The sequence below is a fragment of the Haliotis rufescens genome, unplaced genomic scaffold (genome assembly GCF_023055435.1).
Source record: "Haliotis rufescens isolate VD_foot unplaced genomic scaffold, xgHalRufe1.0.p SCAF_10, whole genome shotgun sequence".
NCBI classification, from domain to species: Eukaryota; Metazoa; Mollusca; class Gastropoda; order Lepetellida; family Haliotidae; genus Haliotis; species Haliotis rufescens.
This window is the reverse complement of record NW_025963780.1, coordinates 5,061,292-5,076,261: the sequence shown is the minus strand read 5'-3', so window position 1 is coordinate 5,076,261 and position 14,970 is coordinate 5,061,292. Positions and strand designations below refer to the sequence as shown.

At 41.2% G+C, this 14,970-nt stretch overlaps 1 protein-coding gene across 1 annotated transcript; it reads left to right on the top strand.

Moving 5' to 3' along the window:
- The first annotated feature begins 2,994 nt into the window (after positions 1–2,994).
- On the top strand, positions 2,995–10,317 carry LOC125377666. The gene is made up of 3 exons (XM_048391573.1): positions 2,995–3,637; positions 4,883–4,969; positions 7,013–10,317. Exons 1-3 carry the CDS (start codon positions 3,082–3,084, stop codon positions 10,315–10,317), a joined length of 3,948 nt encoding a protein of 1,315 aa, XP_048247530.1. The 5' UTR covers positions 2,995–3,081.
- The last annotated feature ends 4,653 nt before the right edge of the window (positions 10,318–14,970 follow it).

The following is a 14,970-nucleotide window of genomic DNA, read 5'->3' as shown; positions in this document are numbered from 1 at the left end:
TAAACTTCGCTCAGGAACACCAGAGTAAGTCAGTACAGGATTGAAAACTGCCTCATAAGTATGTATGACAGGCTAGTCGGGTATTGCTACTTGTATATGTGAAAACAAAGTTATTAAAATTAATAGCAAAACTGATGAAAGTCACCAATAAACGTGTATAAGTGTTATATCGTCACTGCAAAAATAATGAGTGTTGTTTTTAGTATTAACATTCAAATACGTGATATCTGTATTCGCGATATTGTCTACGTTCCACCGGTGAGGAAGCGTTAGCCTTACTATCTCGTAGTATAAATGTTTCAAGAAATTGTATTTCTGAAGATATCACGATAAAGTTTTTTTACGATGCATCACGTCTGCACCAGCGCGTGATAACAACCTTGTGTTTGGGTGTTTCAGTAGTTTAAATTGCTGTTCTTGATGTTGTTGAATAAACTTTGATACTATGAACAATATAAGGTTATATGAGAGTATAATATGATTTCATAAATAGAACAATGATTAGTACGTCCAGATTAGTGTATAGGCAACATTTAAAAGTAGATGAAAGAACACAATCGTCCGGAATACAATGTATAATTCTAGTGCACTTCCATGTGACTATATAGCATACAATAAGCTTCCAGGTCCCGTTTGGGTCGGTTTGGGTGGCAGCTTAGATATCCATAGAGTAGGTTACTTGTTTCTTTCAAAATTATACAGTTTTAGAAACTAAGTGAGTGAGTGAATATTGCTTAACGCCGCATCAGCAATTTTGCAGCTATTCGCGGCGATTTAGAGACTAAGCATTAGTCTGAATAGATATCACCAGTTTGGAATTTGAAACTAATCTGTTTACAGTAACAGAACACTGTTTAAGTGTCATGTACAAATGAGAAAGTGGAATCCCGTCAATTAGGCGGACGAACCTTAAAACTATTAATAAACATTAAAATAAGCAATATCGGGAAAATGTATATGCATATACTATCTGGCAATAAACACCAATATCACCTTCTACAAAAATAAGTTTTAAAAGCCGGTTGATATTCTTTTGCGTATTTGACGATCAATTACTTTCGAAAGTATAAATCCTTTTCCTATACTCAGACGTTCCTGAGCCTTGCGCTTTCCTAATTATTTTGACTAAAATTTTTACCGTTATCATTGTATTTGTTAATGGGAAATACGCGCCGATCAAGTACGTGCCATAAAATAAAGCGACATCGTACGATTCCGAACTCATCACGAGACTGTGTTTATGAATCACTGTCAAATAGTGGTGACATATGGTGGAAACAATGCGCGAAATCGCGCATGCACAGAACGGAACATTTGGACAAGGCATTAAGCAATCCGCATGTGCAGAACGATTGATTTCAGTACTACCGCTAAGCGCTTCGAGTACATCGTCAAACTCGGGCCTGTAATCTAACACGCGAGAACTGACCAATGAAATCTGAGAAGTAGGAATACCGAGGAATACCGGTAGACGCTGTTGCTTGATTGACAATGCCAATCATGAAAGTGAGGAACTTGATGATATCGTTCTCTCCCAGTAAATTCCGATGTCAAATAACGACGTTATTTGGACGGAAAAACGATGGTTTGAAAGCTTCCAAATAACGTCGTTTTCCCGTCCAATGACCATATACGGAAAAAAACGACGTTTTGCAGTGGGATACTGATATTTTTCTAACCTTGGAAAGCAACACAACCCATGAAATCAGTCACAATGTTTATGACAATACCAGGTGTTTGTGAAACCTGGTTTATCATCCAAAACAAGAGATATAGCTTGGGTGAAATTACATCACAATGCTTTACAGACCATTGTGGCGTCAATAATGGCAGTACTTTGTACACTTAAGACACTGCTAATTTACTGTCTACAAACTGAAAAAGTTGGAAGAATAATGTTGGATGATAAATAAAATCTCACCCTCGTGCCTTACAATTGTCCTCGTTGATATATTTGATATGAAAAGACACTCGTGTGAGATTCTCTATATATTGCATGATATCAATAGTGCATGAATTTCATGAGTTTTCATGAGGTTACAAGTTTAGGTCGAAAACTTGTGCACACGTAAATATGTGAATAAAACAATGGTCAAACACAGAGCTCTAGGTTTAAATCACGAAAGTCAATACGAAAGTATTGAAAGAGGCACGTGGAAGGAATCCGGTGTTATCAGATAGGTGTACCTCATGTATGTTTGTATGCTTATTTAAAAATGTGAACCCATTAAGACTCATCTCACCTAGACAAGGGAGCTAAGTGACTTTGAAAGTCACCAGTGGCTATTTTGAACTATGTCCCTTCTATATCCCTCTTATTGACCAATCAGGTTCCACCTCTCATGTAACTTGTATTTGCTTCAAACAAATCGTAATAAAACGGGTCTTACCTCGCTAAATTTATCATATCACTTAAGCACTTTGATAAAAAAAAACATGAAAAGACTGGGAAAATATCCGTCCAACCCCAGCTGATGGTACACCTGCTCTGCAAATCCTGCAATTGACTGAAATCTGCACGATAGTCGCCAAGTTGTTTATAAACCGGATGTCGATTTCGTTACTCTATTTTGACTGTACTATGCATATATTCATTAGTCCAGCATAAATTAAACTCCATTATTTTTTTAAATGTTTATAGCCAGAGATGACACATCTTCAATATTTTAAAATCACACATAAAACATGTAGAATACCGATGAAATTGTCTCTTAGTTTTCTATTGACTTTTAAATGACTGTTTTATTTCTGTCTCACAATAACCAAATCAGAATGAAACCGTTGAATGTAACGTAGAAGTCCATATATGACTGACATATAGCCAATGCGACATTAAATTTTGACTTTTCATTGGACAATCACTTTCTTTGATAACAAATAATTGAAAGAAAAAATAGGATTAACATGCTTAACATAACACATTGCTAGGAAACACATAGACACGAACGACTGTTTCGTAAATTTGTTAATGTAGTAAAATATCATTGCAGTTGAAGAATTGAGTGGCATCCACATCGAGGCACCTACCATTCTATGAGGACATAAAGAACTCGAGTAGAGGACCTTGGCAACCACGTGAACATGGCCAGTTCAGGTGTTGCCCATAAAGCCATCGGGAGTTCAGACGAGGAAGAGGAGGACCCTGGAGATAACACGGCCATTGCCAGACCGACTGAGGGTGGACCTGACCCTGGAGATAACACGGCCATTGCCAGACCGACAGAGCATGGACCTGACCCTGGAGATAACACGGCCATTGCCAGACCGACTGAGGGTGGACCTGACCCTGGAGATAACACGGCCATTGCCAGACCGACAGAGCATGGACCTGACCCTGGAGATAACACGGCCATTGCCAGACCGACTGAGGGTGGACCTGACCCTGGAGATAACACGGCCATTGCCAGACCGACAGAGCATGGACCTGACCCTGGAGATAACACGGCCATTGCCAGACCGACTGAGGGTGGACCTGACCCTGGAGATAACACGGCCATTGCCAGACCGACAGAGCATGGACCTGACCCTGGAGATAACACGGCCATTGCCAGACCGACTGAGGGTGGACTTGACCCTGGAGACCATACGGCAAATGCTGTATCAGGGAGTCAATCTTTCGTCTCCAGGCCAAGGCGTGGTATGTGTCCATAATCATTCTTCAACCCGTGATGTGTTTATAGGACTTTAATGAGCTTCGTGGGAGTGCTTTTCTTGATTATTATGCCTGGTATTCTCTCATCTTCCCGAGGCAAGAGAGTTAACTGACCTTAAAAGTCCAGTTTCCACACTTGCCAAACTAGGCTGGAATTACTGGGCTCGATCGTAGCGCTCCCAGTGGCTATTACCAGTTATGTCCTTTCTAAGCCTCACCTATGGACCAATCAAATTCCAACTCTCGTATCACTTGCGTTTGCTTCACACAAAATGGTTGCGCCCGGTCAGGACGATCTGATCGATAATCAAGATCTATATTGTCTTACATCGCGAAATGCATCAAATCACGTGAGCACCTCAATTAAAAACATTAGAAGATTTGGAAAATATCTTCTGACAACGAGTTGGCGGTGCACATGCTTTGCAAATCCTGTAATCGACCGAAATCTGAACGACAGTTAACAAACCGGCTTTCGATTTCGTTGCGCGATTTTGATTGGACTATGCATAGACATGTTAGTCCAGCCAAAATGTAACTCCATAATACCAGCCTAGTTCGGCAACGGTGGAAACTGGACTTTTATAGTCAGTTAACTCTCTTGCCTGGGGAAGATGGTATTCTCTTCATTCGTTTGATCACTACATGTATTTGAAAGTTGTGCCAAGGCCACTTGACATCCCGTGTATGTGTGACAAATGAGAGGCATGAATGAAATGGTGCCAGTGTCTAAACTCTTTCTTTGAGCAAACTGTATAAGACTAATGCTGAGCTATTATTCCAAACATTCCAAATTTTATACAATTGGAAGGTTCCAGGATAATTAAGAAATGGGTCAATCTTTCATTTTACTGGCTTGGCATCAAACATTCAGTTCTTATGCTGATTAACAAATAGCACGGACATATGCATACCTCTTTGTTTAACATTAATTACCAATATAACATTAACACACTTTGCACATTGAATGAAAGATATAGCAGTGGATTCGCGTTACTGATTAAAAATGTCATAAAACAGAAGTTTTGAATTTCCTTGGATCAATACGCAAACGTTACATGGACAGCATCTTACTGCTTTGGGTGCAATGGCATCGATTATCTAGCAAAAGATACACCTACTACCATGGTCCCATTTGAGGTATACATGCAATATAGAAAGGTACAGTTTTTCCATTTTGTATCAAACTATGGAGTTGGTTATTGAACATCATCGTTGATTTGTTGCCAGGTGGTCCAGCCAGGGGCATCATTGTAGCCAACTCGAAGTACGTCAACATCTCCACTGGGCAGATGGTACCGGGGACTGTCGGAGAAGGTGAGTAAATGTACAAGATCTAGTCCTAACATCATGACACCTACAGCTTCAAAACTTCAGGGGACAGTTCCTTAGTTCATATCCATGATCTAAATGTAAAACCTCCAAAGCCACAATGAGCACGTGGGAATCCAGGTAAAATATACTAGCCACATAAAGAAACTGTGCACGGAGAAAATATATTCTGGATTGAAATACAACACAGCAAGAACAAAATGATGCAGACGCTGTAGCAGCTGAGTGATCGAACCATAAGAAAATGTCAACGGGACCTGAACAACATCTGTTACGATGACGTCAGAAGATCAAATGGAGTAGGGGGTCAAACGACAAAGTCACAAAGTCAATAACGGGTATGACCACCCTGTGCGTGAATCACAGCAGTGCATCGGCGGCGCATGGAGTCCACGAAATGGGCATGGAAGGCCTGGGAAATGGCCTGCCATATCCCCCTCTAATCCTGAGGCAAGTCACGGACGTTATCTGGAGGATATGGTAGACGACGCAGACGGCGTTCCATTTCATCCCACACATGCTCTATTGGGGAGAGATCTGGAGAAACTGCAGGCCATGGCAGTAACATGACATTGTTATGGTGAAGGAAATCCATTGCGACCCTAGCCGTGTGAGGACGAGTGTTGTCCTGTTGAAATGTCAATCCCGGGCCATGACGTTGCAGGAAAGGAATGACCACAGGCCTCAGAATCTGATCTCTGTAGCCAACACCGGTGAGATTGCCCTGAACAACCACCAAAGGGGTTCGGTGCCGTGCTGTTATCCCACCCCAAATCATCACAGAGCCACCTCCAAAACGATTCCTCTCCACAATACAGTTGCGTGCATAACGTTCTCCCAAACGCCGGTAGACACGTTGGCGCCCGTCACTGTGGGAAATGTTGAACCTCGATTCATCTGTAAAGACAACATTTCTCCACCATATTCGAGGTTGGCGAACATGATTTCGACACCATCTTAGACGGTTGACTCGATGACGGTGTGTCAGAATGGGACGTATGGCAGGGCGTCGTGGTCGAATCCCGTACTGACGTAAACGATTCCTGACAGTGTTGGGATGGATACGGCGCAGTCCAGGAATTGTCTGGGACGTCGTTACTGCCGTTTGGAACCTGTGTCGGAGATGTGTAACTCGAATCCATCTGTCCTGTCTTGGCGTCGTTACTCGGGGACGTCCTGAACGTGGGTGGTCGGCAACGTCATTTGTGTTCTGATAACGCCTCACCAATGCCGATGTCGTGTTACGATGGCATTGGAAATGTGTTGCCACCTGTTGTTGCCTCATTCCCGCTCGGATCATTCCAATGGCTTCATGACGCTGTGCAGCTGTCAATCTTGGCATGATTTGCTTGTGATATGCTTGTGTCTGCGCCTGAGAAGTTTTGAATTTTTGAATGACCACAGATCATGCTTTCCAAAGTGACAGCGAATTTTGAGTTGCACATGCTGTGTACAGCTGCACAGGATGCACGTGCAGTAACACATTGCACGTCCATAGGCCCCCATCAATGACGTCATATCGAATGGCACGTGCATGAGCGTTTGAATGTCTCCAATAATTGCTGTGTTCAAACCTATATTTCATATATGGACGGTGTGCCCTTATATCTATATTTTCTCCGTGTACAGTTTCTTTATGTGGCTAGTATATGTGGATCGTTGCTCATAATATGAATTACTGGATTGACTCGAACATTTACTGGCCGGTCATAATGTTGCTGGAATATTGCTGCGTTAAACAACAAACACACACGCAGATATTTGTTTAAGCATTTGTAGAGCTGTGATGCACAGGGTTTTTATTAATGTGATCGGAACATTAAAGAATTCTTAGTCAAGTCTTCTCAAGTTATGGATGAAATATTTGATAAATTGTCCAGAATATGACTAATAATAAATTGTTCTACTTTATGTTTTGCCTTAACCAATTGGCCAATTACCAATCAATGTGATAAATCTCAGTATATTCATCAACGTTCATTAGTTTATGTCCCATATATGCATATACAATATCTTGTTTGTCCATAGATACTCTCGAACTACGCCTTAGAGAAGCAAAGAAAATATTTGTTAAAACGGAAATCTTCAGAACAGTGAAGCGAAAAGTAAAGCAGTTTGGTCATGTGACCATCTATGGTGCCTCTGGAGAAGGGAAGACAACGATGGCTCTGATGTTGGGTTCACGTTATAGAAACCGAGGTTACCAGGTCGTGTTTGTGGACAGCATTGAGAAGTTTGACTTGGACAGCTGCCTCAGTTCTACACCAAGAGTATTTCTTATCATTGATGACTTGTTTGGCACAGTTGGTTTGTCCACCAATGTTCAACTGATTAAAACATTTCTAAACGATCTTATTCTCCATATAGACCTCTGCAAACAGTCCCATGAACAAATGCTGTCAGTTTGGCAAGATGGAGGTAAGTCCAATCATGATGACAAGAGTAAAGGCCCAACAAAGGACATTCGTGTCATTTTCACATCAAAGTCATACAACTTTCATGATGGACTTGCACAACTGCACTCTGCGTCTATTTCACTGTTTGGGGAACAAACAATTATGAATATCACTTTACATGATGTAAACTGTCTTTCTCCAGCAGAGAAACAGGAAATATATGAGAGACATATGAGCATGCTAGATGGATGCTCCAAAGCTGACTTACCTGAATACAATGATTTGGAAACAGATTCAAAACTATTTGGATTTCCCCTTATATGTAAACTTGCTTCTTTTTCAAAAAATGTCAGAAAGCTTTTCAAGGAACCCTTGTCTTATTTGAGGGAGGAACTCAATGACATAATTACTTCTAAGAATGATAGATCTGGTGTGTTAGTCCTGATGTTATTGTGTGAAGACAGATTAAAATTGACAAAGTTAGAAAGCGAGGATGAGGACCAGGACGTGGATACGAAAGTCAAACATGTGATAGGTCTCATGCCTATCGCTACACGCTCTGGGATGTGCCAAGCAGCAAGACATTTCCGAGGTACATACTTCACAAGAGGAGACACTGTAGGCTTTGCTCATTCTTCAATCTATGATGCTTGTGCCTGTGTCTTATATAACATCAATCCAAGTTTTGTTTTGAAGCATTGCAGTGAAGACTTTCTGTACGAGTGTATACAACAAGGAACAGTACAAGAAACCAAAGTTGATGAACATCTTCAGGTGATTTCCGTTTCTGAAGAGTATCATGATCTTCTTACCACACGGCTTGCAAATTCTCTAAAGCAAGGAAATTTTTCTAAGTCAGTAACACATCCAATTCTTAAGCAAGACAAACTAGCTAAACAACTTCTTGAAAGATTACACTTTGATGGGACGAAACATGATTCCACAGGCAATGCCTGGTTTCATCAAAGAGAAAAAGGAAAATGTGTTTTGTATTGGGCTGTTCTTGGACATAATCCATGTTTGGTTACAAATGTTGAGAACCAAACTGGAGAAGTGTTTACACAAGACGAGATCAGAGAGGGTATGGAAGGTTGTGCCCAAACAAACAACCTGACATTACTAAAATGGCTACTCTCCAGGAGTGATGAGCATGACCGGATTAACAGACTGAACAGGCTCATGTTGTCAGCAGCAGAAAATGGAAGTACTGAAACACTGTTGTATCTGCTGAAGGAAGGAGCGAAACCCCATACTTGTGACTCGATGATGCAAAACATCTTCCATTTGGTATGTAAATCACGACATGAAAACACACTCCAGGCACTGCTAAATGTATCGGTAAACAAGCATGTTATAGATAGTATTGATATTAATGGCCACACCCCTCTAATGGTTGCAGCCATGAAAGGATCAGAGGAGTGCTTCAAGTTGTTAACACCATTCTCAAATATTGGTGTTCAAGACATGTACGGAAATAGCCTAATTCACCTTGCTTGTCACGGAGGAAACATTTCCATTGTTAGACACCTGCTACCATCCTTTGACATCAACAAAGCTGGAGTGAAGGGATGGACACTGATAATGGTTGCAGCTGTCACTGGACAGAAAGATGTGTTTGATCTCCTGAAATCAAAGGAGGCGGACCTATCGCTGTTTGATACAACTGGTGCTAGTTTACTCCATCATGCCTGTCAGGGAGGCAACATGGCTATTGTACAACATCTCCTGTCAGATTCTGACATCAACAAAACAGGACTGCATGGATGGACACCGATAATGGTTGCAGCTCTCTTTGGACACAAAAGAGTGTTCAACATTCTAGAATCAAAGGGAGCGGACTTATCGCTGTTTGATACAACTGGTGATAGTTTACTTCATCTTGCATGTCAGGGAGGCAACATGGCTATCGTACAACATCTGCTGTCAGATTCTAACATCAACCAACTGGGAATGGTAGGATGGACACCAATAATGGTTGCAGCTATCAAAGGACACGAAAGAGTGTTAGATCTCCTGGAATCAAAGGGGGCGGACCTATCGCTGGTTGATACAACTGGTGATTGTTTACTTCATCTTGCATGTCATGGAGGCAACATGGCTATCGTACAACATCTGCTGTCAGATTCTAACATCAACCAATTGGGAATGGAAGGATGGACACCAATAATGGTTGCAGCTGTCAAAGGACACCAAAGAGTGTTAGACCTCCTGGAATCAAAGGGGGCGGACCTCTCTCTTGTTTCTTCATCTGGTAGTAGTTTACTTCATCTTGCCTGTCAGGGAGGCAAAAAGTCAATGGTACAATATCTTTTGTCAGATTCTAACGTCAACAAAACACGAATGGATGGATGGACACCGATAATGGTTGCAGCTGCCAGTGGACACAAAGGTGTGTTTGATCTCCTGGAATCAAAGGGGACGAACCTGTCGCTGATTGATGCATCTGGTGCTGGTTTACTTCATTTTGCCTGTCAGGGAGGCAACTTGGCTATTGTACAATATCTGCTGTCAGATTCTAACATCAACCAAAGAGGACTGCATGGATGGACACCAATAATGGTTGCAGCCTTCCTTGCTCACAAAAGAGTGTTTGACTTCCTGGAATCAAAGCGCGCAGACCTCTCTCTTGTTTCTCCATCTGGTGCTAGTTTACTTCATCTTGCCTGTCAGGGAGGCAACATGGCTATTGTACAACATCTCCTGTCAGATTCTAACATCAACAAAACAAAAATGGATGGATGGACACCGATAATGGTTGCAGCTGCCAGTGGACACAAAAATGTGTTTGATCTCCTGGAATCAAAGGGGGCGGACCTATCTCAGGTTGATATAGATGGAAATAGTTCACTTCATCTTGCCTGTCAGGGAGGCATCAAAGGTATCATATTACATCTTTCCCGTCTATTATGTCACAGAGACGTCGATGAATACATGTGATGTAGTTCACCTCAACTCAAGGCCTCCACAATCTATATGATTCATCTGGAAACCGTTTATCTCCATCGCCCCAATTCCGTCTAAAATGGAGCCACAGTAATTCATCTTGCCTGTCAGGGAGACAACATGGCTGAAACATCTGCTGTCAGATAAACTTGGAAAACTTTAGTTACGTTTTGTGACGTATAGGGTGCCTAGTTTCCAAGGGGCAAAGAAAGCATTCTGCATGAAAGTATCTGTTAAGCATGAAACGGAGGGACGTTTTTCATTCTCTATTGCAATTGCCATGGATTGTTGAGACAGCAGACCCGCCCCTCAAGGAAATTTGACACGGGTCAGTCAGTATCGACAGTGGAGCCCTTGGTTTGGTAGCAGACATTCCAACTTGAGAGACTTCAGGCCGAGAGAGGGTGGTGGACACTGAGTACAGAGGTTGTGCCTGAGTGAATGAGATACTTCAGGCCGACAGAGGGTGGTGGACACTGAGTACAGAAGTTGTGCCTGAGTGAATGAGATACTTCAGGCCGACAGAGGGTGGTGGACACTGAGTACAGAAGTTGTGCCTGAGTGAATGAGAGACTTCAGGCCGACAGAGTGTGGTGGACACTGAGTACAGAAGTTGTGCCTGAGTGAATGAGAGACTTCAGGCCGTCAGAGCGTGTTGGACACTGAGTACAGAAGTTGTGCCTGAGTGAATGAGATACTTCAGGCCGACAGAGGGTGGTGGACACTGAGTACAGAAGTTGTGCCTGAGTGAATGAGAGACTTCAGGCCGACAGAGGGTGGTGGACACTGAGTACAGAAGTTGTGCCTGAGTGAATGAGAGACTTCAGGCCGACAGAGTGTGGTGGACACTGAGTACAGAAGTTGTGCCTGAGTGAACGAGAGACTTCAGGCCGACAGAGGGTGGTGGACACTGAGTACAGAAGTTGTGCTTGAGTGAATGATCAGTGAAGTGCATTTGCCAGACTGATGTTGCGTTTTAATGTTTCCAAAGTGTACTTACTTAACTGATGTTACGTACTGGTGAATGATTCTAAAGTGTATTTACTGAACTGATGTTGCGTTTAGATGAATGTTTCCAGAGGGTATTTACTGAACTGCTTTTTCATACAATTGAATGCTTCCAAAGTGTGTTTACCGATTTGACGTTGCGTTTTGGTGAATGTTCCCAAAGCTTATCCACTACGCTGATGCTGCGTGCTCGTGAATGCTTCCAATGTGTACTTTTTCATAGTGTATTTACTGAACTGCTGTTGCATACTAATGAATGTTTCCAAAATGTATTTACTAAATTGATGTTGCGTTTCAGTGAATGTTTCGAAAGTGTATTTAATGGACTGATGTTGCAGTCATGCACTGTAGCGTACAACTGCTGTTCCATTTCCGTGATTGTTTCCAAAGTATATTTAGTAACTGTTGATGTGTTTTGGTGAATCTTTGCGAAGCTGCTTGCTTCCAAAGTGTATTTAGGACACTGGCACGCCAGAAACCTATGATCACGGGTTTGAATCCCGGTGCGCTTTGATTATGTTTCAAACTGATGAATGCCTCCAAAATGTATTTACTGAATTGATGTTGCATTTTCGTGGATGTTTCTGAAGTGTATTCACTGAATTGATGTTGCGTTTTCGTGAATGCTTCTAAAGTGTATTTACTGAATTGATGTTGCGTTTTCGTGAATGCTTCTAAAGTGTATTTACTGAATTGATGTTGCGTTTTCAAGAATGCTTCTAAAGTGTATTTACTGAATTCAGAGTTCAGATGACATGATTGTGTGAGTCATTTAATCAGCTAAACCTGTACTCAAGTAGAACTAGTTTGTAGACACGTGTTAGAGAAAACTAGCTTTACTTAAATAAATAGTTAAACAATCTTGTTTGGGTTTTCATTACACTGAATCTAGCAGTGAAATTTTGATGCACAGCATGATGATATATTTCCTCTCGGGAAATCTATCAGAGGTATGGCCTACAGTATTCCGGGCATGATTAAAAGAGGACAGCGTTCCTGCTGCTTTCATGGCAAATTATACAGTGCAAGACGCGGCGATGGAAATCATAAAAAAATAGTCGATCATGAGCATGTGTTTAGGAATCACTATCAGATCGTAATGATAACAGGTGTTCGCGAAAAGGTGAGCGTATCCTTCCCCATCGGTGGCATCTGTCACAAACACATGCAAAGGCAAGTAAATTGTTCACCTGAAAAACACGGGGATATATGGTGCAAGTCAAAATAATGAATTTTTTCGGACATAATTTTTGTCACTGATGCCTCGAAGTTGGAAATGTACTCCACTTGTCTCCCATAAAACTTGTTGAAAGCTTTACTGTGGCTTTCTTTGTTGTAATCTTGATCAACCAACTTCTGATGAAGAGTCGTATGACGCTCTTTTAAAGAGCATGCACGATCGTATCTCAAACGTTGCCAAATATAAACACCAACGGCTGGAGCTCCTGGAATATTGCTCGACATGAAGGGGAAGTTGTCTATAGGAAAGTTAAAGTCATCCCTCTTGTCCTACAGTTTTGTGGAGAGTGATCTGTCACTCTAAATCTTTATGCATAGATCTAAATATGAAACAGGAGGAGGTAAAGTTAACCCCTGTGAAGTGCTGTGTCAAAGTCAGGATTGTCTGTGATCAAAAGATAGATCAGTCGGACTGTGACAATGTAAATATTATTTCAAACAAAACCAGTTTTGGGCGTAACAATGTACAGGCAAATTAACAATTGCCTGCACATATTGTTTCTCTCTGCCTTAGGCTGCCTCCATCGGTAAGTGCTCTTTATAATCCAAGGGAAGCTACTCTAATCAGTGTAACGTCATGTTAGTTTAAAGTCTGCCAGACATATCCCAACATTACAAATGCAGAGTCAGGATTAATTGAAACAAATTGCCACATTTCTATCAAATCTAATTGTTTTAATGTTTGGGGAAAGACCCGAGCCGCAGAGGTCTACAAGCACAGATGTACAACTGATCCTGCTAGGCTTCTGTCTCAGCTAAGTTGTTTTGCAATTTATGTCTCCAAGGGTAACACACTTGTTAAATGCCTCAGCTAAGTTCCAGTTAGACAGTGATCTTCAGTATGTCAGACTATTGTTTTGATATCCCAGTAATAAAAGTTTAACTGTTAATATTTTTCAGTTCTATTTCAGACGAAGGACAGTAAATATTCAATTATGTCACAGATTCAAATAACACACACTTGTACAATTCTATAGACTGACATGAGGATGACTACCAAAGCTAGATCATCTTCGAGGGCGTCGTAAACTGCCATTACCAGGGGCGTATTCATAGCAAATCTTAGAGTGCTTTATAAAAATTCTAGAACATACCAGAAGTTATTTTTCTTGAGTCAATTCCATAAATACAATTATGAATTGTGTTAGTCAATGTATCATAATTCTGAGATTGCTTTTGGAATCTTCATGAATGCGGCCCCCGGCTGTCTACGGGTGGTTGTTCTACCCCCTGAGCCTAACTATAAAGAGTGATACATAGCGCCGAGGTACTGTTGTCACAGCTACATTATCAGTCTGTAAAGTCTTTAAAGTAATGACGTTAATAAAGAATGTACCTTCTGAGTGAGCTTAAAGTATTAACTTGAGCCATCAATACATTGTTGAATGCATTTTAAAGGAACAATGCTTTGATACCAAACATGTATACAAAATATCAAAGAAGATTACTTAATCTTGATCGTACTTATGGCCACCTGTAGGAGGATAAGTTACCCCATGTTTGATGTGAGTGTACACTGTCGACGCATTGTTGATATCACTTTATACCAACAATGTAATGATTACAAACACACATGTATCATAATTATCACCTGGATGTCACAGGTGCAGATTGATCGTTTTCTAAAATCGTCAACTCTGGCCATTGTCGAGGGAAGATGAAAAATGCTTGGTTGTAGATATTCTCATATAGATTTATGTCAAGAAGTAGAAAGTCAATCGAGGACGTTGACGCAAAATCAGCCAAGTGGCACTTTGTAATCACCCGATGGCCATTAGTCGGCGCATGACACAACCACGAAGTGACTGTTCTCACTGGAATACCCAAGAGGGTCCTCACTAATGTCTACTTGTCTTTACAACTTCTCCTCTGAAACCATTCCAATAATGAAGTCTAACAATCGTGTCAAAAAATTACAATCGTTACGGAAGCCTTAGTCTTCCGACCGTTTTGTTTATTGATACTTTATATATGCTAGTCTATCATGCCCGACAGGAGACACGACTGTACAAACTGAACAGCATGTTTGTTTGAAGACACGTGTTCATTCAATCATGTGATCACATTCTTTATAATTTCTGTTCCTTTCACAGTTCGTTTTGCATTGATACGTAATGTAATTGCATACAGCTGAACTTTGTTTAATTTGGTGTCGTGAGAGTTCAACCAAACTTAGAAGTAATATAAGAGCACTGGGACACTTTAATCTTGTGATGATGTTCACATTGAGCTTTGATCGAAACCCCCCTGAAAGTAAAGTCAGCCATCTGTTTCAATGAGAAAGACTTGGTACATGTTAAAACAAGATTGTCAGTGCCAGGTGTGGAGTCACATGGACTCGACCACGAATGAGTGTTTCACAAAAGGCAATAACGGTCATGCGCATGAGGATATTACTCT

Excerpts from the sequence above, each read along its gene's own strand:
- LOC125377666 (XM_048391573.1), top strand. The coding sequence starts at position 3,082 with ATGGCCAGTTCAGGTGTTGCCCATAAAGCCATCGGGAGTTCAGACGAG. Across the intron at positions 3,638-4,882 it reads CGTCTCCAGGCCAAGGCGTG|GTGGTCCAGCCAGGGGCATC; the intron begins GTATGTGTCCAT and ends ATTTGTTGCCAG. Across the intron at positions 4,970-7,012 it reads ACCGGGGACTGTCGGAGAAG|ATACTCTCGAACTACGCCTT; the intron begins GTGAGTAAATGT and ends GTTTGTCCATAG.